At 39.7% G+C, this 26,618-nt stretch overlaps 2 protein-coding genes and 1 non-coding gene across 9 annotated transcripts in view; all 3 read right to left on the bottom strand.

Annotated features, from left to right (window-relative positions):
• Positions 1 to 26,618, bottom strand: part of ATP5PF (ATP synthase peripheral stalk subunit F6) — a 985,871-nt gene that overhangs the window by 206,946 nt on the left and 752,307 nt on the right. The gene's annotated exons all lie outside the window — the stretch shown is intronic.
• The window catches only part of APP (amyloid beta precursor protein), a 286,015-nt gene that overhangs the window by 43,368 nt on the left and 216,029 nt on the right, over positions 1 to 26,618 (bottom strand). For all 6 annotated transcript variants that reach the window (XM_050784742.1, XM_050784743.1, XM_050784744.1 and 3 more), the window contains 2 exons: positions 23,724 to 23,852; positions 22,750 to 22,849 (listed from right to left, as the gene is read on the bottom strand). In XM_050784742.1, the coding sequence (XP_050640699.1) occupies positions 22,750 to 22,849; positions 23,724 to 23,852 (229 nt within the window). The remainder of the gene's footprint in view (positions 1 to 22,749; positions 22,850 to 23,723; positions 23,853 to 26,618) is intronic.
• On the bottom strand, positions 10,474 to 10,578 carry LOC126951770 (U6 spliceosomal RNA). Its single transcript, XR_007724635.1, has one exon. It is a non-coding gene; the product is annotated as a U6 spliceosomal RNA (small nuclear RNA).

Raw genomic sequence — 26,618 nt, 5'->3', positions numbered from 1 at the left:
ACATACAATGTTAAAGCATGTTCAACTTCAGTAACAGGTAATTAATGTACCTCAAAAGTCAGAGCCTCTACGTTAATTACCATAGTGCTCCAACATCGTTTTCTACATTTTTAAATTTTTGTATTGATATTATGTATCAATAATTGTGTTGATATTTTGTATTGATTGTATTTTGTATTGATATTATGTATCAATAATATTAAATGATTAAATATATTATGTATCAATAATGATATTAAATGATTAAAGATATTAAATGATATTATGTGCCTATTTTTAGATTATATGGGAAAACAATATATTCATGTAATTTGGAAAGAGCAAATCAGTATAATGGGATATCCATCACTTATATGTTTTTATTTTCTTTTTTCTTTGAGACAGGGTCTCTCTCTGTCACTCAGGCTGGAGTGCAGTAGTGTGATCATGGCTCACTTGAACCTCGAACTCCTGGGCTCAAGTGGTCTTCTCACCTCAGCCTCCAGAGCAGCTGGGATTACAGGCATGCACCATCACACCTGGCTAATTTTTAAATATTTATTTTGTAGAGACGGGGTCTTACTATGATGCTCTGGCTAGTCTTGAATTCCTGGGGTCAAGCGATTTTCCCACCTCGGCCTTCCGAAGTGCTGGGACTACAGGTGTAAGCCACCGTGCCCAGCCTGTCTTCTTTACACTAGAAACATTCAAATAAGGTTCTCCTAGCTATTCTGAAATATACAATAGATTACTGTAAATTAGTCACCTTGCTGATAATTAAATACTAGGTCTTACTTCTTCTATCAAACTGTATATTTGTATCCATTAATGAACTTCCCTTTTTAAGTGTGACATAAGCAATCCTTATTTGGCTACACTATAAACTTCAACAACAAATTAAAACATGATTCACATTATAGAGCATTTATACATGCCTTTTCATCTTCCAATGTGGTAAACATTAATTAACCTGGCTAATTAATACAGCCACAGTTTACATATTTACTCATTAATCAGCTTCAAGCAAATGCAAAGCATTAAACTCTTTCACGATTTGGTACCAATTAAATGTTTTTTTTTTTTTTTTCAAATGAAGAGGTCATAAATTTAAGACATGTAGTTCTTAGATTTAAATTTGATAGTGGTTGAAAAAATCTGACAATATTTCACATTCTTAAAAGTCAAGGAAAATAAAAAAATAACTGCATTATGCGTTGAATTTTCCCCCAAAATGTATGTTGAAGTCCTAATGCCTACACCTGAGAATATGGCCTTACTTGGAAACAGGGTCTTTGCAGATATAATTAAGTTAAGATGAGGTCATACCGGAGAAGGGTGGGCCGTCAATCATACCAGAGAAGACACAGAAACAGAGACACGGGGAGTAACACCACGTGAAGACAGAGGTGGAGACTGGAGGGGTGCATGTACCAACTAAAGGAATATATCAAGGGCTGGCAGCGTCACTACAGCAAGCGAAAGGCATGAAACAGAATCTCCCGTAGAGCTGTAAGAGGCAGTGTGGCCCTGGCAACACCTTGCTTTAGGACTTCGAACCTCTAGAATAATGAGATAATGACAGAGTACATTTCTGTTGGTTCTGGCCATGCGGTTTGTGGTAACTGGTTCCAGCAGCCCTAGGAATCTAATACACTGCCCATTGAAGTGAATATTAGCTATTTGCTGATAAGACAGTAATTTCTGGTTATAATAAATCTACTGGAATAGAATGTGGTTTTTTTTTTTTTTGAGATGGAGTCTCGCTCTGTCGCCAGGCTGGAATGCAGTGGTGCGATCTTTGCTCACTGTAACCTCCGCCTCCCGGGTTCAAGCAATTCTCCTGCCTCAGCCTTCCAAGCAGCTGGGACTACAGGCGCCTGCCACCACCCCCGACTAATTTTTGTATTTTTAGTAGAGATGGGGTTTCACCATATTCGCCAGGCTGGTCTTGAACTCCTGCCCTTGTGATCCGCCTGCCTTGGCCTCCCAAAGTGCTGGGATTAGAGGCATGAGCCATAACACCTGGCCGAAGGTGGTTTCTTAGTGAGTCCTTTACTCAAGGCTGGAATTAAACAGATAAAGGAGAGGAATCACGAGCTCTATGATAATAGTGTAATAGTCTAATCTAGCCGTTAAGTGCAGAGATGTTTCCTCTCGGAACACCCGTGTGTTTCAGCTCTGCTCCTCTTCCAATGCCCTTCCACAGGGAACAGATCCTTTACTGACCACCAATGGCCGCATGTCTTATCCTGAGAAGACCATGGGATTTTGGATGCCAGGTCAACCCTTACACTCAGCAAGAAAGTGGAAGGGCCTCAGTTTCAAACGCTTTGTAAACACAGAGGTTAGGTCATTTCCTCTCCAATAAGCCAGAAGCTCAGCTGTCCCTGGCAGCAAACTCTGTGTCAAATGCCTGGCGGGTTTCAGGTTTTACTAACTCCAGAGTGATGAAACATTACCACCTCTAATGCCAGAATGAAGTCAGCTGTCGTACCTGTGTGTCACAACTAAATTTACTGAAGTCAGGGCAGCTGAAGTAATCTATAAAACTTAGCACGTTAATTTCAATTTAGGGTTCACATTCAGCAAACTGTATTAACAACAACAACAAAAAATTCTCCAGTAGTCTAAAAGTTTTTATTTTATTCTTATATAAAATCTGGAAGACTGGAATAGAATGTTTTATGGTACAAGTGTTTAGTAGCAACATTGGTTAACTGTGACCTTTTGGCTCAAGACATGAGAAAATATAGCTAACAATGCTTGGTTATGGGTTTGTCACACTATACTTTGTTATACTATCCAGCAGTATCCCCCTGCTTTAACAGTGTGGATACACCAGTTAAAAATTAATTTTAAAAAATCTGGGCTGGGCGTGATGGTTCACGCCTGTAATCCCAACACTTTGGGAGGCCGAGGTGAGTGGATCACGAGGTCAGGAATTTGAGATCAGCCTGATCAACATACTGAAACCCCATCTCTACTAAAAATACAAAAATTAGCTGGGCATGGTGGCGCGTGCCTGTAATCCCAGCTACTCAGGAGGCTGAGGCAGGAGAATCACTTGAAACCGGGAGGCGGAGGTTGTGGTGAGCCAAGATCGTGCCACCGCACTCCAGCCTGGGCGACACAGTGAGACTCCATCTCAAAAAACAAACAAACAAACAAATAAAAACAAACAAACAAAAAGAAAACCAAACACACATCTGTCAAATCCTTCCATACAAGTATATGCTCTTCACATACCAAGGAAGTCTTGGATTTGAAGTTCATCAAGGCTGAGTGTAGGCTGCCGGACCACAACCTGGTTTTAATGCCTTAGGTGCAGAAGCAGGAGAAATAATGCCTTTCATGCCTCCCCTGACTTGTTTTAGGATAAAGAAGCTGTGCACTCAATAGATAGTAGCTGAGGAATGATAAAGAGGATCTACTCAAAGTATGAATAAGCCAACTGCTATGGACTGAACTGTGTCCCCCTGAAAATTCATGTATGGAAGCCCTAATCCTCAAGGGACCTTTGGAGATTGAACCTTTAAAGAGATAATAAAGGTTAAATGAGGTCATGGGGGTGTGACTCTGATCCAAGAGGACAGGTGTCCTTAATAAGAAAAGGAAGAGGTCGGGTGCAGTGGCTCACGCCTGTAATCCCAGCACTTTGGGAGGGCAAGGTGGGTGGATCACCTGAGGTCGGGAGTTTGAGACCAGCCTCACCAACATGGAGAAACCCCATCTCTACTAAAAGTACAAAATTGGCTAGGTGTGGTGGTGCATGCCTGTAATCCCAGCTACTTGGGAAGCTGAGGCAGGAGAATTGCTTGAACCCAGGAGGTGGAGGTTGCCGTGAGCCAAGATTGTGCCATTGCACTCCAGACTGAGCAACAAGAGCAAACTCCGTCTCAGGAAAACAAAAGAATAAGAGGAAGAGACACCTCTTTTTCTCTCTGAGAAAGACCATGTCAGGGCATGGTGCATAGGTGGCCATTTGTAAATCAAGGAAGAGAGGCCTCCTCAGAAACCGACCTGCTGGTACCTTGATCTTGAACTTCCAGCCTCCAGAAGCATGAGAAAATTATTGTCTGTTGTTGAAGCATTCAGTCTGTGGTATTTTGGTATTTTGGTATGGCAGTCCTAGCAGACTAATGCATTTATGTAGTCACACCCAGACAAAAGAAAAAGCAAAGGTCAGAATAGGTTTTTCTAGAGGATTCTGTTTTTTTTCTTTCTTCGTCTTTTTTCTTCCCCGAAGGCAAAAGCCGAATCTGAGAGTAACAAGGGCTCACCAGGGATGTGCAAGGAATTACTTATACTGTCCCTTTCATGGAAATGACAAGGAAGTGATTTATTTCAGATGTGACTCAGTTCAGGATTTGAAAGCATAACTGACCTCTGGGCTTTTCTTTTTCTTTACTTGACCATTTGCCATGTAAGTTCTCAAGTGCTTCCTCCCTATCTTGCTTCACTACAGGCAGTGGGAAAAATCTAGTTTCCCCCTGTGTCTGGGACATCTCCAGCTCTGTGGTCTATTTACTTTGAAGGAAAAAAAGGAGATAGTATATGACTTCCATCCCAAGTCACTATAGGAGATACTTTAAGAAACAAGGGAGTTTAAATTGCTCTTCTGTATAACCTGCAAAATTCATCTCCTATTGCAGAGTAGAGTGAGTTGCTTCTCAGGATTCGCACCTGGAGTTGGTATTCAGCATGTGTTCTCTTTGTAATATTTTTGTCAATTCTCTAAAAAGACCACACTTTTTGAGCTGGCACTAGGCTCTCTGACAATCTTCCAAGATGAAGCTTTTACAGTCCATTATTTACAATGCTGACAACTCCAGGCATATTTTGTCAATTTTCCCTTTCATCTCTTATTAAATAATATCACTTTGGATTTGGAGAGAGCCTAAATGGATAATTCTTTAAGCAGAATGCCAGTATCAATGATAGAAAGGGAAGAATCTAAGAGGGAGGTGAATGTTCTGTAAGCAGAGAAGTAGGTTCACAATTTCTGAAAGAGCAAATCAAACAGCAAATGGGGGAAAGTTAGGAAAGGCAGAATTTTGTGACTGAAGCCCGTCCTATGTTTATACTGTTTTTTGTTTTTGTTTGTTTGTTTTGAGATAAGGTCGTCCCTTTGTCACCCAGCCTGGAGTGTAGTGGTGCCGCCAGGGCTCACTGCACCCTCCAACTCCTGGGCTCAAGCGATCCTCCAACCTCAGCCTCCTGAGTAGCTGGGACTATAGGTGTGTAGCCCTAAGCCCAGCTTATTATTTTTTTGACTTTTTGTAGAAACAGGGTCTCCCCATGTTGCCCACGCTGGTCTTTAAAACTCCTGGGCTCAAGTGATCCTCCTGCCTCAGCCTCCCAAAGGGCTAGGATTACAGGTGTGAGCCACTATGCCCGGCCTCTTATACTGTTTATTCCCTTTAGATAGTTAATGGACATTAATAAGCAGTTTATGCCAATCTCTTTTTGTAGCTAATAAGATGTCTTATCTTGGATAAATAAAACCTAGCCACTAATGCTGCCACACCCAAACAAACTCTCTATGCATCTGAACTTCTTGAGGTCAACAATGCTTCATTGTAATATATTATAAAATCACCACTTTGGAAGTGACCACCACTAGAAATTCACATGGCCAATTTATAGATGGGGACTGGGGGGGGGGCGGGGAGCATCTCTGCAATCCAGTAATTAAGCTCTGCCAGAATGTATTTAGAGTTGGCTAGACTAAGTCTCTGCTTCATTTTTTTCCCAATGAAAATGGCAATGTCTGTCATCCTATGTTCAAGACAAATATAAATATAACCTAAGTTTCTAAGAATCCTTATATTTTTGTCATTGCATAGAAGCATGAGTTTTAAAAACCTCTGAATGTTTAGAGTATCACCTGGGGGAGTAAGAAAAATGCAGATCTCTGTAGGTCTGAGGCAGAGCCCAAGAATCTGTATTTTTAACTAGAACTCCTCTAAACTAATGTGCTTCACTTGGCCCCAATTACACATTAAGAAACAATGATTTCAAGATGACATTCAACCTCTTCCATCCAAGCACTTAAAGCAACTAAACCAAAGACACCAACAAATACCAGATACTTTTCTCTGTCTACTGGCTGATGGCACAAAAGTGCAGAAGTCACATAGCGCAGCACAGAAAGCTCGAGCTAGGACTGGAGTCAGCGAGACGCTAGCTTGCCCTGTTTGTGGATTCTGAAGCCTCAAGCCCACATTAACAAGGCTTTAGATGACAGTCAACACCCACACTCAGGCTCCTGCAGAGGGCCTCCAATTCTGCTCTAATATGTCTATTTTTCTTTAAAGAAAAAACATCTGATTTTTGCACCCCAGGTATTTAAATACCCACTTTGCTTTCTGAAAGGCTTTGGCAACACATGAGGAAGTCCTTGGGCCTTGACCATTTTTAGCACTTTCACAGTTTCTGATTTTGATCACGCGACTTAATCACCCAGTATTCTGAATCTGAAAACCAGGAGGGTTTAATTCCACTTTCATGTTCCCTTGAGGAGCTGTTGGCACCAGAATGAAGGCAGGTTCATACTGAACGTGGGAAGGAAGCCAGGAAGCCAGCTCTTCCTTTCACATCAGAGATCTAGAAAGGAAAACTTGTCTCACATTTGCATACAATATTAGACTTACATATGGATGCCACGTTTGTCAAAAGACAGGCTAATTAGGACATTAGTTTCCTTAATGGTTGCGATTTAGTAATTCACAGATAGTCCCACTTAATTTTTCATCCTATACCTGAAGGAGCTACTTCACACTTCAAGTGTAAGAAGGCTTCTCCCTTAAGATGGAAAGAAGGCATTCAAGTGTCAAAATACTGGTTTTCTGCCAAAAAATAAAGGATGAGAAAAAGCAGAGACTTCGTTTATCAAATCAAAACACATGCTGGCAGGGAAAGACTACTGGATTACAAAGTTCATTCCCCCAGCCTGCACCAATTCCTCTTTTTCTCTAAAGTTTCCTATTTGTTTCAGTTTCTCTCATGATACTGACATTGCCAACCAGCAGTCTGGAAACTGTTCAGGTTGATTCTTAGCAGAAAATCGAGGGGCTTTCCTGTTATTGTTAATATCCTTAAAACACTAAAATTTGGTTAGTTTGCTTCAAGCATTCTCAGTATATTACAAAAAAAAGTACTCCAGCATTTCCAGAATTTCTTTTGACTGACATCAGCTACTCTAATGAACAGCAGGGGACAACAGCAAGGTATATGAGGAGCATATCCTTCCTTTTTAATCAGAATTACATAGGAACTAAGAGCTCTAAGGCCACAGTAGAGTATAATATCTTGGAAGAAGAAAACGGAGAATGTCTGACATTTTCATTGATCATTTAGGCTGATGGCTTAAACCATTTCCACCCACGTTTCTTAAAATTTAGCATTTCCAGTCAACATTACCTACTGCAATTTCTCTATAATCTTAAGGGTATTAAGGCCCCAAGTGAGGGACAGAGAGATGTAAACTAAAGGGGAGTCAGAAAAGGAAAACTGAGTCTGATGCACATCATTTATCCTTTCTTTAACATGATTTTAAAAGTAATAATGCTTATGAAAAAAATATTAGCAGTATTAAGGGATATCAGGTGACAAGCAGAAGTGCCCCCTCCACAGATGTGCCGGTGTACTTGTAGAAATACGGTGCTAAAATTAGAAAAGATGCCAGTGTATCTGTAGAAATACGGTGCTAAAATTAGAAAAGATGCCAGTGTACCTGTAGAAATATGGTGCTAAAATTAGAAAAGATGCCAGTGTACCTGTAGAAATACGGTGCTAAAATTAGAAAAGATGCCAGTGTATCTGTAGAAATACGGTGCTAAAATTAGAAAAGACTGAACATTTATTAGGTAGAGCCACATAGTCTAAAAGGTTTCACCCGTACATTTACCAATAGTTTATGAAAGTTCCTTTTCACCTATCCTTGTCATGACAAGGCATAACAGATTTCTAAAAAATTACATTTTCATTGGTATTAATCATGAGAAGTTGTTCACCTTTTGATCTACAACTACTTATCAGATATGCATGCATTTTTTTATATGAATTGGAGCTGTTGTATTTTTGTGAATTAATCAAATGCATCAATTCCTTTGGGTTTTCACCTTAGACGTTTTTGTGGCATACAATTTGTATAATGTGAATTTAGAAGATAATAGCATAGGTAACTCTAATTGGCTTATTGGGGTGCTACAATGGATCCCCGCCTATTTATTAACTTTTCAACAAGTTGATTGGTCTCTAAATCACTAATTTGCAAAGTTTAGCATATATCAATGTCACCTGGGCAGCGTGATAAAATATAGATTGCTCAGCCCCATCCCTAGCTTTGCTGATTCAGGAGGTCGGGGTGGGATCAGGGAATGTGTTTCCAACAAGTTCCCAGGTGATACCAGGTGATGCTGATGCTGAGAACCACAGCTCTAAAATATTCACTGGGCATGGTGTTTGCAATACATACTTTATACCTAATCATTTGTTTCAGGACACACAAAGGCACGTGAGATTTGATACATACTCTCAAAAAGCTAACAATCAGTAAGTGGTAATTCACTGACATGTACACATCAAAGTAATGTTAGACACATGTAATAGGCCAAGATTGGGGATGGGCATTGTAGGTAGATGGAATAACATAAATAAAGGCATCCAGGGCTATGGATATTCGATCAGCCTGGCTGGCAAAGTCAGACTCATGAAGGAGATTAACGGGAAAAACTATCTTTGTCTGTCTCAGGTTATTTTGAGGATCAAGTAAAACTTAGAAACAACAACAACAAAAAAGTAAAGTCTGTGATCAAGAAGAATTACTCTGTTGCAGCAATATAAACTAAGAAAAAAATACACAAAATTCTCTGCTGCCTTGGGAGGTGACCTCATGAAGTGTATTATTTTTTTAAATTTTAATTAATTAATTAATTTATTTTTGAGATGGAATCTTGCTCTGCCGCCCAGGCTGGAGTGCAGTGGCGTGATCTTAGCTCACTGCAACCTTTGCCTCCCGGGCTCAAGTGATTCTCCTGCCTCAGCCTCCTGAGTAGCTGGACTTATAGGCATGCGCCACCATGCCTGGCTAGTTTTTGTATTTTTAGTAGAGATGGGGTTTCTCCACGTTGGTCAGGCTGCTCTCGATCTCCCGACCTCGTGATCTGCCTGCCTCGGCCTCCTGAAGTGCTGGGATTACTGGTGTGACCAACTGCGCCCAGCCGATGTGTATGATTTAATAGCCAGCAGCAACAGGCCACTAACACGCCATCTGCTAACAGGGGCTCTAGCTATTAACATCCACAGAGCTAAACTCTGTATGTCTGATCCCCTGCAAATGGCAAAGGCCTGGCTGAGAATTATTATCTCATGCTTTCAGAGAAACCTTTGCTTGTCCTGCACTGAAAAATCTGGCTGCAATAATTACATGGAAGAAGGTATGTTTGTTGGCATGTTTCATGGGCTGGCTTATGACTTCTAAGCAGAAGATACAAAATAATATAAAAATCCTGCAACACGCACCATGTATCTGATATTCGTGTTCTCTTTAAATATCTTAACACTGACTTACATATTTAAGGGTGTGGAGCTTTGAGCTTGGGAAGCATCTTAGTACTGAGTCACAAGTGCTAAAAGAGGGACATTTCTTCTACATACCACATTGTCAATGAAAAGATGCTGAAAGTGAATAAACAGCTCTGCAAACCCAGTTTTGTTTAACTTGGCAACAGCAGTAAGTAAGTATCACTGGACACAGGGACACTGGAATAGATTCAGTCTTTAGTCTTATTCACCACGTCTGACCTTGGGCATATTACATGGTTTCCCCGAGCCTATGAAATCATGTGGCTGAACGAACTGAAAACTAAGGTTCTTTCCTTCACTAATAAATTTCAGCAAACAACAGGAGTAAGAACGGTTGTCTAATGAGACTACCAAATGCTACGAGACACAGCAACCAATTTCCCTTGACCTCATGGATGCAGCTTCTTTCTTGTTTATCCAAAGTCTCCCCAAGCAAATTCTAAATTATTCTAAATTACTTGAGGAACAAAGATTGTGCCCTCATACCTGTGATGTCTCTGGCAATGGCAAAGAATATGGAACATGGGAAGCATTTAATACATATTTATTGAAGATCCTGTGTCCTTATTTCTTGAATCTCCTTGCTATTCACAATGGCAAATGATATGAATGTACGTATACATATTTATCATGGTAAAATACATATAACATAAATCTTACTATTTTAACCATTTTAAGTGCAAGGCTCAGGGTATTAAGTATGTTCACGCTGCTGTGCAACTGTGATGGATGATGCATTACGGCCATCCATCTTCCCCGCTGAACTATTTTCAGTATTCCCAAACTGAACCTCTGTGCCCGTTAAACACTAACTCCACAGTCCCTCATCCTCTCAGCTCCTGGCATTCACCATTCTACTTTCTGTATCTATGAATTTACTACCCTAGGCACCTCATATAAGTAAAGTTTCATATAAAACACTTTACAAAATTTGCATGTCATCCTTGCACAGGGGCCAGGTTAATCTTCTCTTTAATCATTCCAATTTTAGTGTATGTGCTGCTAAAGCAAGCATCATATATACACTTTTTTTTTTTTTTTTGAGATGGAATCTTCCTCTGTTGCCCAGGCTGGTGTGCAGAGGCACAATCTCAGTTCACTGCAGCCTCTGCCTTCTAGGTTCAAGTGATTCTCCAACCTTAGCCTCCAGAGTAGCTGGGATTACAGGCATGTGCCACCATGCCCAGCTAATTTTTGTATTTTTAGTAGAGATGGGGTTTTGCCATGTTGGCCAGGCTGGTCTCGAACTCCTGCCTGCCTTGGCCTCCCAAAGTGCTGGGATTACAGGCATGAGCCACCGTGCCCAGTCTATCATATATGCACTTGTGAAAACCTCTAAGACTTCCTTACAAATGAAAGTGGTGACTGAGAACTAAGTCATATACCTAGTGATATCTCAATGGTGATGATAAAGTTAGTTTTTATTTGACAAAATCTATTTGCTATCAGAATACTATACTTAAAAATCATAAGCATTAACGATTAAATCACATGTACAAAAATTTTAGAGAACATGCAGCTATAGCAACTTCAATACTATACAGGAAGCTGAAGACATAGGTCCACACCTAAACATCTGTCCTCAGGGGATGGGCAGACAAATTTCAATGCCCCCGGAACCAAAAGCAAAGACAAAAGAGACACGTACAAGACAAAACAAGTTGTTGCCAAGCACTGTTTCAAAAAAGTAAGATTTAACTCACGCTTTCATGAGCATATGTAAATGCATAATTATCAAAAGACAAACACATAAAACATGCTATTTTAAATGTGCTATCTGAGGTCACTGAATCCATCGACAGGAGCTGAAATTAAGTAACACCCTGCCCTTGACCCTCTGACCACCTGTTTCATGCTCCAAGTCCAAAGCCTCTTCATAAATCGTGTTTAGATTGCACACCAAGTCAACATTCCTTCGGACACGTCTCATAACTTGGAACTGGCTATTAGATGGATCCACTATTTTTGATGAGATATTATAACTAACGTTCTATGATTTGCTTTCTAAAGCAGTCCATAGTGTATATGGCAGGAAAACTGTTAACTAATAATGGAGCTTACTCAGAGAATACATGCAAAATTTGTTTCTGAGTTGAACACCAAGAAGCAAATTAACATGCCTTCCAAACTCTGTCTCACATGAAACAAATTCATGTCATTCCCAGTTAGTGTTTGTGGAAACATATTTCAAAATTAATCTCAATTTGGATTCATCTCCATACTCAGGGTGGCAAACATCACTGATTTTTTCTTTCCTCCTCTTTTAAAAAAATGAACCTTGAAGGCAGATGCTTGTGAAAAACAGAATAACCAACCCTTGTTCCAGTCCAAAATCATTGGTTGTTCCCAAGACTCAACAAAAAAATCAGGACACATCTGCTCTAGTGTTCCATGCCAGGAAGTAGTCCCACAGCCACCACTGTGGTCTGACTTCACTCCCCAATCATTTTACTTCAGATTTCTTTTTAGATTTTGTTTCAAATTACAGGGCCATACAAACGAGCTGGTGAGTTGAGAAAATAGCTTCGGAACTGCATTGGATCATCAAAAGAAACAGCAGACTTTGGCGTGGGAGACCCTGCCTCAGGCTCCATCCATTTGGTTGAGGTGCCCACACACGCACAAAAATAAAAGAATGGCATAAAAACAGACAAAAACTACTGACATGTCACAGTCATTATGGTTTAAGGAAAAGCTCACAAATAATTTCTCTGGAATCTCACCATAATTTGGAGTAAAAGATGACAGCATACTAAATCAATTCTCTTGCTGCTTCTAAATACTAACCTTCCTGAATGGGGCTCAAGGCGGAATCATTTCACACCAGATATCAGCTCTAGTAGTTAAAGTGTTGTTTAAAACCTCATTAACAAATTTATATATAAATATTCCCCCAAATGATCTACAGATCCAATGCAATCCTCACTTTTTTTTTTTTTTTTTGCAGAAATGGTGGTAGGGGTGAGGAAGACCTTAAAACTCACGTTGTAATGCAAGAGACCTCGGATACTCAAAGCAATATTGGAAAAGAAGAACAAAGGTAACAGACTCACACGTGCTGATTTCAAAATTTACTACAAAGCTACAATAATCAAAACAGTTTGGTACTACAATAAGCACACGCACACAGATCAAAGAAAATAAGAATTAAGAAATAAACCCATATTATCTATGGACAATTGATTTTGTGTAATAGTACCAACACCATTCACTAGGGGAAATAAGTCTTTTTCTTTTTTTTTTTTTGAGACAGGGTCTTGCTCTGTTGCCCAGGTGGCATGATCAAGGCTCACTGCAGCCTCAACCTACCCAGGCTCAGGAGATCCTCCCACCTCAGCCTCCTGAGTAGCTGGGACTACAGAAAGATGCTATCATGCCTGGATAATTTTTTGTAGAAATGTGGTCTTGCTATGTTTCCCATTGTGGTCTTGAACTTCTGGGCTCAAGTTATCTGCCCACCTTGGCCTCCCAAAGTGCTGGAATTACAGGCATGAGCCATTGCACCTGGCAAGAATAGTCTTTTGCAACAAATGGTGCTGGGACGCTGGATATTTATATGCAAAAGAATGAAGTCAAACCCTTACCTCACACCATATATGAAAATTAAAATGAATCAAAGATTTAATTGTAAGAGCTAAAACTACAACTCTTAGAAGATAACACAAGTATAAATTGTTGTAACCTTGTTTCAGACAATGGTTTCCTAGATACAATATCATAATAACTGCCATAAAAGAAAAAAATGATAAAATAGACTTCTAAATTGAAAACTTGTGTGTGTCAAAAGGATCCTATCAAGGAAGTGAAAATACAACCTACAGAATGGGTAAAATATTTGCAAATAATGTATTTGATAAGAATTTAATAGTATGAAGAATATATAAAAATTCTTACAAATCAATAATAAAGTCAGGCAGAGTGCAGAGTGGCTCACGCCTGTAATCCTAGCACTTTGGAAGGCCGAGGTGGGCAGGTTGCCTGAACTCAGGAGTTTGAGGCCAGCCTGGGCAACATGGTGAAACACCATCTCTCCTATGCTAAGAATACAAAAAATTAACTGGGTGTGGTGGCACGTGCCTGTAATCCCAACTACTGGGGAGGCTGAGGCATGACAATCGCTTGAATCTGTGAGGCGGAGGCTGCAGTGAAGTGAGATCGTGCTGCTTTACTTCAGCCTGGGTGACAGAGGAAGACTGTCTCCAAAAATAAAAATAAAAGTAAAAATAAAAATAAAAAAAAGAAAGTAAGAAAGGTAGATAACCCAATTAAAAAATGGGCAAAGAATCTGAACATACATCATTTATCTGAACTGAACAAAATAATCCATAATAAATCATTGCAATGGCATGAAGAAAACACTGTGGTTGATGTTTAATTCATCAAATTTCTGCCAGCGTCCATTTGGAGCACAATAAACAAGATCAATATACTGCACTGGATTATACATATTAAGGTCAATAATTTGTCTGACAGAATGGTAGAAATAGTTTTTTTTTTTTTTAAAGGAAACAGTTTTTACACTGATTATTCCTAGAAAGTGTATTTTTTTTTTAAATGTAGCTAAAATGACTTACTTTTTCCTAAAATTATGGAGTAGAAATACACAAAAGAAAGTATCTGTTTGCCAAATGGGAAAACTATAAAAATCATTCAGGAAAATAGATGCTGTATTACATGTGAACTTTTAAAGGTCATTATCAATGACTTCTACAGATCATCTGGATGACATACACTATATTTACAGATTCTATAATTAAACTCCAAAGCAAGAAAAAGAGAACTTACATATTATCACAACCAAAAAAGGCATAGAGAGCTAAATGTATACAAATCACTCTACGAGCCACTACTATGGGTGAGTTCGACATCTGAGGTCTGTAACCTCAAGTCTGTAGACAGACCAGTTGGGGACCTAAAGTATCAAGTGTACCGGCATGTACACATTTGTATCTACGTGTGGAGACATTTCAACATGGCAGTCCAACTTGTGGGGAAAAGAAAGAGAGATCAGACTGTTACTGTGTCTATACAGAAGGAAGTAGACATAAGAGACCCCATTTTGTTCTGTATTTGAGATGCTGTTAATCTGTGACCCTACCCCCAACCTTGTCCTTGCAAGAGACGTGCTGTGGTGACTCAAGGTTTAACGGATTTTGGGCTGTGCAGGGTGTGCTTTGTTAAACAAGTGCCTGAAGGAAGTATGCTTGTGAAAAGTCATCACCATTCTCTTAATCTCATTGTACCCAGGGACACATACACTGCCAAAGGTTGCAGGGACCTCTGCCTAGGAAAGCTAGGTATTGTCCAAGGTTTCTCCCCATGTGATAGTCTGAAATATGGCCTCGTGGGAAGGGAAAGACCCGATCGTCCCCCAGCCTGACACCCGTGAAGGGTCTGTGCTGAGGAGGACCAGTACAAGAGGAAAGAAGGCCTCTTGGCAGTTGAGACAAGAGAAAAGCATCTGTCTCCTGCCCATCCCTGGGCAATGGAACATCTCAGTGTAAAACCCGATTGTATGTTCTGTTTACCGAGAAAGGAGAAAACCACCTTAGGGCGAAAGGTGGGACTTGCTAGTGCAATGCTGCTCTTTATGTACTAAAAAGGTTTATGAAGATGTTTGTATATGCATGCCAAGGCACAGCACTTTTCCTTAAACTTATTCATGTCACAGAGATCTTTATTCATATGTCTTACTGCTGACCTTCTCCCTATGATGATCCTATTATCCTGCCACTTCCCTTTTTCTAAGATGGTAAAGATAATGATCAACAAATACTGAGGTGGGAGACCGGTGCCCGCGTGAGTCCTCTGTATGCTGAGTGCCGGTCCCCCGGGCCCACTTTTTCTTTCTCTATTCTTTGTCTCCGTGTCTCATTTCTTTTCTCAAGTCTCTCGTTCCACCTAATGAGAAACACCCACAGGTGTGGAGGGGCAGGCCACCCCTTCACAACTGTTAGAAAACTAGGAGGCTGTTGTAATAGTATACTGTACTTTGCCATTTTGAAGCATAAAATACTTTATATGTAGGTCCATTCATTTGACAATGCATTTTCATTTATAAATGAATGGTTCTATTTTGGAATAGAAGTTGTCTTGGGTCAAAGATACACATTTAGACATAGGCAGCTAAACTTATAGGTCATGTCTGTTAGTTAATAACACTAGGGAATATATGAATAAGGGGCTCTGAGACTATTATGAAACCAATGGGGGAACAAGGCTTTGGTTGTTGATGGTAAGTATAACTGTTCCTGCTGGGTGTGGGGGCTCACGTCTATAATCCCAGCACTTTGGGGGGCCAAGGTGGGCAGATCACCTGAGGTCAGAAGCTCCAGACCAGCTTGGCCAATATGGTGAAACCCTGTCTCTACTAAAAATACAAAAAAATTATCCAGGTGTGGTGGCACGTGTCCGTAGTCTCAGCTACTTGGGAGGCTGAGGCAGGAGAATCACTTGAACCCGGGAGGTGGAGGTTGCAGTGAGAGAGTTCTTATATCTAAATACTTAAGTCAGCTGTAAACTATTAAATCTATATAAATTTAAAAGTCATTTCTTATGATAAACAAAGTGACAGCTATGTTCTTATAAGAACAAAGTGACAGCTCTCTCTCACTTTATTTGCTTTTATGATTTTTTTTTTTGATGTTCATCCTTGACTAACAATTACACATAGGGACACCTGAAATTCTCAATAGTATTAACTTTCTATTTTGTTGGACTGAGAGGTGCTATAAATATTCTATTTTAAACCTTGTCTACTTTGGACTCACTAAACCCCCAAATCAATAGGCTTATTAGAAACAGAATATGGAAACACTGTCTTTGAAATAACCATGCTGCATTTTTCCTGAAAAGTGGAACATTTTATGAAGAGGCCACAGTAAAATTGTAATAAAAAATAAGCATTCTTTCATTATTGAGAATTTCTTGATTCCCCGCCACAACTTTCAATCTCACCCCATTCACTATGGATTTAATTCAGGCAGAGATCTTTCCTGCATCTGGTTTATAATAATTCATGTTTTTATTAATTTTGAATGCTAGAAGAAAAAAAATGGATATGAAACAATTATGCCTTTGTTCCCTCTTTATTTCCTACTGCCTTTCTCATAAATTGGTTGTTACAGCATTCTGTAAAACAGCCATCTCTGAAAAGAGCTACATTTTTAGCCTTGAGGTAGCTGCAAAGAGAAGCACACTTTGATAAATAACCTCAGTGCCAATACAGAGAGTAGAATAGAATCCTTTTAGCAGAGATTTAAGGAAGATTACAAAGGACAAAAAAACACCAATCATTTTTAAATAACAATTTGACAAAGCAAAGGTTGAAGGGATAAAGGGATTCTGCCCTTTTGAAGGATTAAAAAATAATTAAAGCAGAATATGAACATTGAAGAGCAGCCATATTTTCACTGAAATAATGATTCCATCGTTTGTTGAATGAAAAAAATATTAAGAAAGTTCTACATAGTGATTTAAAACAGAGGAGATTTTATCCATATACAAACAATGCCTGACGCCATTCTTTGCAAAAAATCTTCATAATCTGCCTGAAAATAACTTTTTTGTTTATAAAAACATTAAGTAATAAATGACTGAGCCTGGGAACTTGCACATAATAATTAAAATGGAATGAAAAAATATGAAATTATAAAATAAAACATGGGCCGGGCGTGGTGGCTCACGCCTGTAATCCCAGCACTTTGGGAGGCTGAGATGGGCGGATCACGAGGTCAGGAGATCGAGACCATCCTGGCTAACACGGTGAAACCCCGACTCTACTGAAAATACAAAAAATTAGCTGGGCGTGGTGGCGGGTGCCTGTAGTCCCAGCTACTCGGGAGGCTGAGGCAGGAGAATGGCGTGAACCCGAGAGGCGGAGCTTGCAGTGAGCAGAGCTTGCGCCACTGCACTCCAGCCTGGGCGACAGAGCGAGACTCTGTGTCAAAAAATAAAAAATAAAAATAAATAAAAAAATAAAACACAGGCCTTTTATAACATAACTAACAGGAAAATTCACACTTATTTGTCACATGAATAGCTTCAGACTGTGCTTGGCGGTCAAAGAGGGCAGCATAATTAAATCAAGTGTCAAGGTATGTGAATTGGGTAGATGACCAAAGAGCAGAGGGTCATGGTACAAAAAAGGACCATGTTGTAAAATTTTATTAATAACAGTCCTCCGAATCCTGATTTATGCTTTGTTATCTTTGCCAACTGCATCCATTTAGTTGACTTGATCAATTACAGCTTTAGAGAATGCTGTGGCCTAGGAAAGAAATTTGTTTTGTGTGGTGCTTATGCTAGACGTCAAGGAAGGAGTTTCGGGCAGTTCTTTAGGGTTATGGAGGAGCTCACTTGATCAGTCCAAGTTAAGGAGCATCTGCCTTTTTATCCTGGGGACTGGCTTCAACCTTATATTTATAATTACTAATATCTAAAAAGTACCAGGGTCCCTGCTGGATCTTGAGGAGGCAAGGATGACCAACATATATCTGGAAGAGTTCACAGGATAGAGGGTTGGTAGATATGTAAACAAATAATTTACTACAAATTAAGAGTATGGTATTGGAGGTGGATACCCAGTGCTTTCCAGCTGAGGTTAAGTAGGGGAAAATTCTACTTCAGAGAGGAAAATGGGTAGGAGAGAGAACCCCACTTTTATTACTTTACTATCTGGGCGGGGCAAGTTGGTAACCTCTCTTAGGTTCAGTTTCTTCAGCTGTAAACCGGGGATGCTACCACTGAATTTTGCGAGGTCATCACTAGCCCATATGCTGCGCCTTTGTGTGAAATGCAAGAAAGCCACATCTCTATATGGGGGTTCTGTACCTCAGGGGGGAACATTCATAAAGAAAGAACCTGACCATCAGCATTATCACAAACAGGCACTATTACTTGGCTACATGGCTGTCACTCAAATGCCAGCTCTTTTCTCTGTTCTCTATGCAAATTAGAACGGGTTTATAGGACTTGGGCATTTTACTTGAATCTTGAAAGGTACAACTTTTCAAGCAAGGAAAAACCACAAGCAGTTTTTTTTTTTTTTTTTTTTTTGGAGACGGAGTTTCGCTCTTGACGCCCAGGCTGGAGTGCAATAGTGCAATCGTGGCTCACTGCAACCTCTGCCTCCCAAGCTCAAGTGATTCTCCTGCCTCAGCCTCCTGAGTAGCTGGGATTACAGGCGCCTGCCACCATGCCCGGCTAATCTTTCTACTTTTAGTAGAGATGGGGTTTTACCATGTTGGCCAGGCTGGTCTTGAACTCCTGATCTCAGGTGATCCATTGCACCCAGCCTACAGTTGTTTTTTTTTTTTTTTTGGTTCCTGCAGGGAAGTTGCGTAGTTCCGAAAAGGAGGAATTGAAGTGGGAGGGGGCCAATGTGAGACAAGAGGTAGGGTGACTGGCAGGGAGTCTAATGACACTGATGAGAGGACAGGATCTCAGGTAAGGAGGGGATGTGCAGAGATTTCACATGAACACAGGAGGCAGAATATACAGGACTTGCAACTGATAAGAAATAATGCGAGAGAGAGAGGAAGGCATCATGGATAAGTTTAGGCCAACCAAGAGAACTCAGAATAGTGTGTGTAAAACAAGTAAATTTGCAGAAGGACATGAGTCTTACACACATTGATTGCCCATTCAGAGGCACATGGGATATTTGGGGTCTGGAATATGGCACTGGGATTCAGTACGCTGGCTGTGGTTAGGCCTATGAATCTGGGATTCACTGAAGTTAGTGGGAAAGTAGCATAAACAGACAGGCTGCCTCAGGGAAGCACAATGGAAGACAAAAGGGCCAGGGCCAGAACTCACAAGCATGATGAACCCTATGCTCTGATTGCAATTTACTGCTCACAAATTTGATGTCAATTTTCCCCTTTACCCACAGCACTCTTTCTTTCTAAGCATGAGTCTATTCTTCCTTTCACCTATAAAAGAGAATTCTAATTGGAAGCGTAATTTACGGAAGCAGATATACTTGTCCCACTAAAGATACTGGCAGTTCCCTAGACTGGTGAAAACCTCTTATCCATAAAGCACCTGTTACCATTATTTAATTAAACCATTGTACCTCCCTACAGATGTTTGACTGCATTAAGCACATCCTAATTGCTTGCATTTATAAGCACAAACTTTTATACAAAAGACACGCATTTTTTGGGACTTTAAAATTTTCTCCTTTTGCCAGTGTCTCTGAATTTTAGTATCCTATCTGTACTGAACTGACTCCAAATCTAAAATTTGATTATATATAGAAATGGCAAATAAATGCAACTCAGACTAATGACAAAGCATTTAATCAGAGAATATTAGAAACAGTACAAGACATAACCCGGAAAAAAAATCTATGAAGAACCTACTTAGAAAGTAAGCTAAAAGTGACACTTTTTATTATGAGAAATTTCAAACACATACAAAAGTAAAAAGAGTAACATAAGGAACCTCTAATAACATTTGGCTTAAGCAATTAGCACCCGTGGCCAATCCTGAAGTTTCAACTATATTCCTACTAAAAAGTGGCGTACTGTTTTAAACGTTCTTTCAAATGAAAAAAGGACTATAGATGACAGCTAGGTTCAACCCAGAAAAGCTATTCTTCCCAGCGAACCACTTCTGTAGCTTTGACACTAGGAGCTCAGATAGTGTACAGGGTTCATTACTGCAAACTTCTCTTTCTATAGAGAACAGTCATTTAAAAATGGAAGCACCCATGATTCCAAATGAAAGATTTTTAAAAAAGATTGTCTTTCAGAATGTGGCATTTCTAGTATATTTAGAATGACACACACACACACACACACACACACACACACACACACACATACGTGTCTGTATGTGTGTGTGTGTATATATATATAGTCATTAATAAAAAAACTCAGCCATTAGGTTGGATTAAGAGCATATTACATACACTCACACACAGACACACAACACACACACACATACATTAAGAGCATATATGTAAAATGTTCTTAATCCAACCTAATGGCTTTTTCTTTTGACAGAAAAAGATTCCACGATACGAACTATCTAAATATCCTCCCTGTTACTGAGATTTGAAGTTTATTGTGCTGTCCTGTTCTTGGGTATTTCGTAATACTCAAGATATCTGAACCACCATCTGTTCTGTGGAAGTGTGACTAATTACTGGCTAATGTGTTCAGCAGTATAGTGCCAAATAAAAAGTTCTAATAATTTAATTATAAAGAGTCAACAGTAATTGCTGGGTGAGGGTGGAATACTGGTCATCAACTTTTTAGTCCTTTGTAGTGGCTTATTTCCCTATAGTTTGGTATTGCCTATGCCACTTCAACTGAAGTCACATGTGAAAATAGGCTTAAGATAGCGAGAAAAAAAATGTTATCTAGAAAATTTTAGCTTCAGTTCATTAAGACTGATACATTATTTGATTTTGTATCTTCTACAACTTTTTGGAGAACTCTTTTACACTTATTTAATATACAGTATTTTAAATGTTCCTTACTGATGTCTATTCTCCAAGTATATCTGAAAAGTATATTCGTTTGCTAAAGAAACTTGATACAGTGAAAAATTAATTGGAAATCTCTGTTCTCAATTCACGGTGTAGACTAAAAACTCCACCTCCACTATCGTCATGAATTCTTGCTCAACACTGAGTTGCTCCTTCTGAACAAAAGCTTGGCACACTATGAAGTTGCTTTTTTTCTTTTCTTTTTTTAATAGAGAAGGGGTTTCACCATGTTGGCCAGGTTGGTCTCAAACTCCTGGCCTCATGTGATCTGTTCGCCTTGGCCTCCCAAAGTGCTGGGACACTGTGCCTCCCTGAATAATGAGGTTTCTTTTGCAAGTTACGCAGCTCAAAGTATAATTTCCGATTCCATCCATTAATGTGCAGTACTGAACAGAACATCATCACCTGACACATGCCAACTATTTCACAGCAATACAAACAACATTTACAAGGCCATGTAAGTCAGGAAAGTAGGAGCAGAGTAACACTGGCACAAAACGGAAGAAGTGAGGGCCAGCTGTTCTCCTGAGTGGTGTTTCAGGCACTTCAAAGCTGGACTTACTGTAATGGCTACATCCATCAACAACATGCTGGGAGTTCTGATTCCAGATGATAACCTGTATCTATTTCCAACCCAATTAACAAAGGGCACGATTCTTTATGGGGAAGGATATGCCAGACACATACTGCTTATATGTTGGTAGACTACACACTAAATCTCCAGGATAGGTACATATGCTTACGTTGAAAGATGTACCAACATAATTGTCATCTATGTACCTTTGTGAAGTAAAGTTAAACAGTTATGGGCATTTTGGCAGTTGACAGAGACTCATGTGATATTTTATTCCCTTTCCCAGAAAAACAGAAATGGGAGACCTTAAATGAAATCATTAGTTATTAGGAAAGTCATTCGGAAAAGTAGGGACATAAAAGACAGTGGGCACACAATGTCAGTTTCCTGGTTTTGATAATGGACTATAGTTATGTGAGACGTCACTGGTGAGGCAAGTGGGTGATGGACGCATGGGCCCTCTCTGTCCTATTTTTCCAGGTTCTTGTGAGAGTATAATTATTTCAGAATACAAGTTTAATAGCCCACTATCTTTTCAGTTTAAACAAAGATGTGGTTCAAAGAACACTCATGGCTTCCCCGCTCCGCCATCAAAGAGAGCTGTGACTTACTGAATATAACAATAACCTCAAAGTCAGAAGTCACAGTTATGTGTTTTGGCTGTGCTACTCAGAATGCATGTGACACAGGCCAGTAAATTACTCAAATTTTCAGTTTGAGCTTTTCCATTTGTAAGATGGAACAATCATGACCCTTGAAAGATGAAAAATGAGTTTTTTCCCCCCATTAATTATAAAGAATCAAGGCATCATAATTTGAGAGCCATAACAAGACTGGGCAAATTAGAAAATAATGCTGCCATGTACAATTCAATAACAAGTGTCCAATTATTATAAAACTATACCCTAAATCAGGTGACATTCCTCCAGCCTTACAAGTATGGAGAGGTTCTAAGAACTGATTCAATTGCTAAGGCTAGTTCCATCCTGACAGTTTCATCATAAAAGACAACCTGTTCTATGAACTTTCATCTTCCTCAAACAGATAACTTTTTCCTCTGGGGGAAAATATATTTCCATGTGCAGCATCAAGAGAACAGCTTACTTACCAACTTCATCCTGAATCTCCTCGGCCACTGCAGGCACGTTGTAGAGCAGGGAGAGGGACTGGTTCATGCGCTCGTAAATCACACGGAGGTGTGTCATAACCTGCATTAAAGGATGACAACTCCAGGTCAACTATGTCTGGGGTAGGAATGGTTACTTTTCTTACCAAGCACTGCAGGTAGATACAAGCTTCCAAAATAAAACTGGCAAACACTGCTACTGCTAAAAGGTTTAACTGAAAGGACAACTTTATTTTTCTTGTTCTCTATTTCTGTTCTCTAACTTTTAAGCTCAGGTTTAAGGCTTATCTTTAAACTGACCATTATCTTGTATGCTTATAACAGCCAATTAAAAAGGCCACCTCTGCCAAGTCTGATTCCTAATACTGAGGCTCTCTAAAACAGACCCTGATGCCCTCAATACATTTCTTTGCAAATTTCCTCATAGAAAACAACATATCTCAATTTGATTGGCTATTTCATGCTAACTATATATATATTTTTAACTCTTCCATTCAAGAAAATTTAAAATTTCAGAGTTCCTAAGGTGGATCCCAGTTTTCAGCCTCTGGGAAGCAGGGAGTATAAAATACATTATTACTGGGCTTCATTTAGGTTCACATTAAATCTAAACATTGCGGCAGGTTTATGATTGCAAGCCATACTTATGAACAAGATTTTAGTTCACACAACTTTTGTTTTCCTCATTTTAGTCATTGGTTTTAATCAGTTCCTTAGCAATCAGCAGTAGACTATTAAGATTTTTATATTTCTTGTTATTTTCACAAGTCAAGAAAATTGCCAAACCACATATTGCTTTAAGACAAGTTTTTAGAATTTACCAGAAGTTAAAGAGCTCTTGCCACAGGGAAAACACCTATAGGTGCTCGGAGAACGCCTAGGATCCTGTCTTCAACCCAAGAAGCAAGAATCCTGGATTGTCAAAGCTGCAGAAGATGATTATACCCCGCGCGTACCTGGGACCGGATCTGAGCAGCTTTCTTGGGATCCACCATGCGTACATGCTCGAAATGCTTCAGGGTGTGCTGTCTGTCCTTCTGTTCTGCGCGGACGTACTTCTTCAGCATATTGAACACGTGACGAGGCTGTGGGAGGAAAATGAAAAACTCTTTTTCAAGTTTGTGCAAAATACTGCTTCTTCCACTGGCGTTGGGTTAGAGGTTCCACTAATGCATCTGGTGATGTGAACGCGCTGTGAATCATCTTTCTGCAGGTCTCCCTTCTAAACATTTCTCCTACTCCTTTCTTAATGGGTAATTACTTAGATCGGTTGCTTTCCTTTTCTTTTTTTTTTTTTTTTTTTGAGACGGAGTCTCGCTCTGTCGCCCAGGCTGGAGTGCAGTGGCCAGATCTCAGCTCACTGCAAGCTCCGCCTCCCGGGTTCCCGCCATTCTCCTGCCTCAGCCTCCGGAGTAGCTGGGACTATAGGCGCCACCACCTCGCCCGGCTAGTTTTTTTTTGTATTTTTTAGTAGAGACGGGGTTTCACCGTGTTAGCCAGGATGGTCTCCATCTCCTGACCTCGTGATCCGCCCGTCTCGGCCTCCCAAAGTGCTGGGATTACAGGCTTGAGCCACCGAGCCCGGCGATGGGTTGCTTTTCATTTCCACAAGAGCATTTAGCATTCTCGACATATACGATGATTGTCCTCCTTACTCAATATTTTCTTTCTAAATAGGAGTATTCTGCTATAGAAAGAGAAGAGATTTGAGGTCTTTCAGGTTAAGTTAGGTCCTTCTCTTTTCCCACCCAAGTATACAGGGGTATATGTGAGACTACATTGCCACGTGTGTATTCTGAAGACCAGAGTAACGTCGCACAGATAATCCCATCACCAGAAACATGTAATATACGATAATCAAAATGAGAAAACCAGGAAATTTAACCGCTATTTTGTAAGCCAAGGAGTAAGTGAGCTGTAAGAGACATTATATTTTTCTAGGAGAAAGGTCATTGCTAAACTGTATTTATTTTACTTTGAAATTTAATTAAGTTCTTTCTGAGCTATCAGAGTCTACTTCTTTCAGCAACAATTACAGTGTCTTCAGTGCTCCTATCTTCTTTCTGATTGGTTCCATTTCATTTTTATTTTAGTTTTCCTGAAAACATCCATCCTAATAAAAAGTAAGGACAAAGGTTCCCTGGTCTTCAACAATTTCATCACTATATCCTTTCCACTATATGATTTTGTAGGATGATTTCCAAAGACACACATTTCTTCTTCATTAAAACAAACAAACAAACAAAAAACCAGCTGTGAAAATTCATGTCAGGAATAGAATTTTGGTCATTTGGGCAAACCTAGTTATTATTAACCCATGTGTCATGAGTACCCTGAAAACCAGTTGGAAGCTACAAAATTTATTCCAGAGATGGTGTGTGTGGCGGTGGGGCGGAGGGTAATGGGGCTTCTGTTGTGTTATCCATGTTCTGTGGGATGTGCCTCTCCTTCCCCTTTTGCTTAGTTAACTTAGGAGCCATCTCCCTGCCATTTCAGGTGGAACGAGGTCCCCTTTTTCTGTGCTCCCATGAAATATGGTGCAAATCCCCATTAATGTACCTAACTCAACTTATTAAATTATGTATGATTCTTACTCCCCTCTTTAATGTGAGATCCATAGGGCTGGATTTGGTCTTCTTTTTTTTTATTTGGAACCCCAAAAACATAGTGCCTGACCCAGAGGGTGCTCTGTATTTGCTTGGTGAATGCCTGCCACAGAGGCCATGCTCCTATACTCGAGAAAACAAATACATATACACAATAAAAATAAAACAAACTTGCACTCATCTGCCTTATTTATTCTTTTTTCCTAAAAGAAATGTGCTGCTCCATAATCCCCAGACAGACATCACAGCTTGCAACAGTTCTTGGCAACATATCATTACAACTCTCATCTGTACTGTGAAATCTGGTCGAATTTACAAATCAGAATATGACCTTTTAAATCTTAGAAGAAAAGCAGTAAAAGAGGTAATGACAGACAAGCTAGATCTCTATATATCGAAAAGAGGACAGGTTATACATGTGAATTAAAAAAAAAAAGCACATTTGAAAACATCAGAGATTAAAGGCTGACTCTTGTTGATTGTGAAGGGTATTTGATATGCAGGGTTGTGTGATCAGGATCTTACCCAACCACCCTCAATGCTTGCTTGTTATTAAGCACCAAGGTCTTAGAAATCTCTAGTTCTATTAACATCCCCCTTATACATCCAAGGTTGGAGACAGAAGGGGTTGCAACTAATTGCATTTAATCATGATGTTCCTTCCTGGCCCTCATGGATGCTTTCTTAGTTGCTCTATTTCATTTTTCTCCCTTGGAAAGGATTTATTGTTTTGAAGAAAATGGGATGAATTTTTCTTTAAAGAGTTTAAATAAGGAAAAAAAAAAGCACTTCAAGTAAAAAAGGAAGGATTGCTTTGGGAGTCTGAGGCAGGAGGATCACTTGCAGCCAAGAGTTTGAGATCAGCCTGGACAACATTACAAGAACCTGTCTCCACAATAAAAATTTAAGAATTAGCTAGGTGCAGTGACACATGCCTGCAGTCCCAGCTACTTGGGAAGTTGAGTCAGGAGGATTGTTTGAACCCAGGAGGTTGAGGCTGCAGTGAGCCCTGATTGCACAACTGTACTCAAGCCTGGGAAACAGAGTAACAGCCAGTCTTTTAATTTAAAAAAAAAAAAAAAAAAAAAAAAAAGTAAGAACTGCTTTTCATCATAACTTCTTTTTTTCCAGTTAGTTACCTATGAATGTTTCTGTACGATATTTTGTCCTAAAAGGACTGTCACCAACAAGCAGGTGTACCAGGATGCTATGGCCCCAGGCTGGCCTTGGCATTACTACTTCAAG

The sequence above is a fragment of the Macaca thibetana genome, chromosome 3 (genome assembly GCF_024542745.1).
Source record: "Macaca thibetana thibetana isolate TM-01 chromosome 3, ASM2454274v1, whole genome shotgun sequence".
Classification (NCBI taxonomy): domain Eukaryota; kingdom Metazoa; phylum Chordata; class Mammalia; order Primates; family Cercopithecidae; genus Macaca; species Macaca thibetana.
Note: the sequence above shows the minus strand (reverse complement) of the source record. Positions and strands in the feature narration are given on the sequence as shown.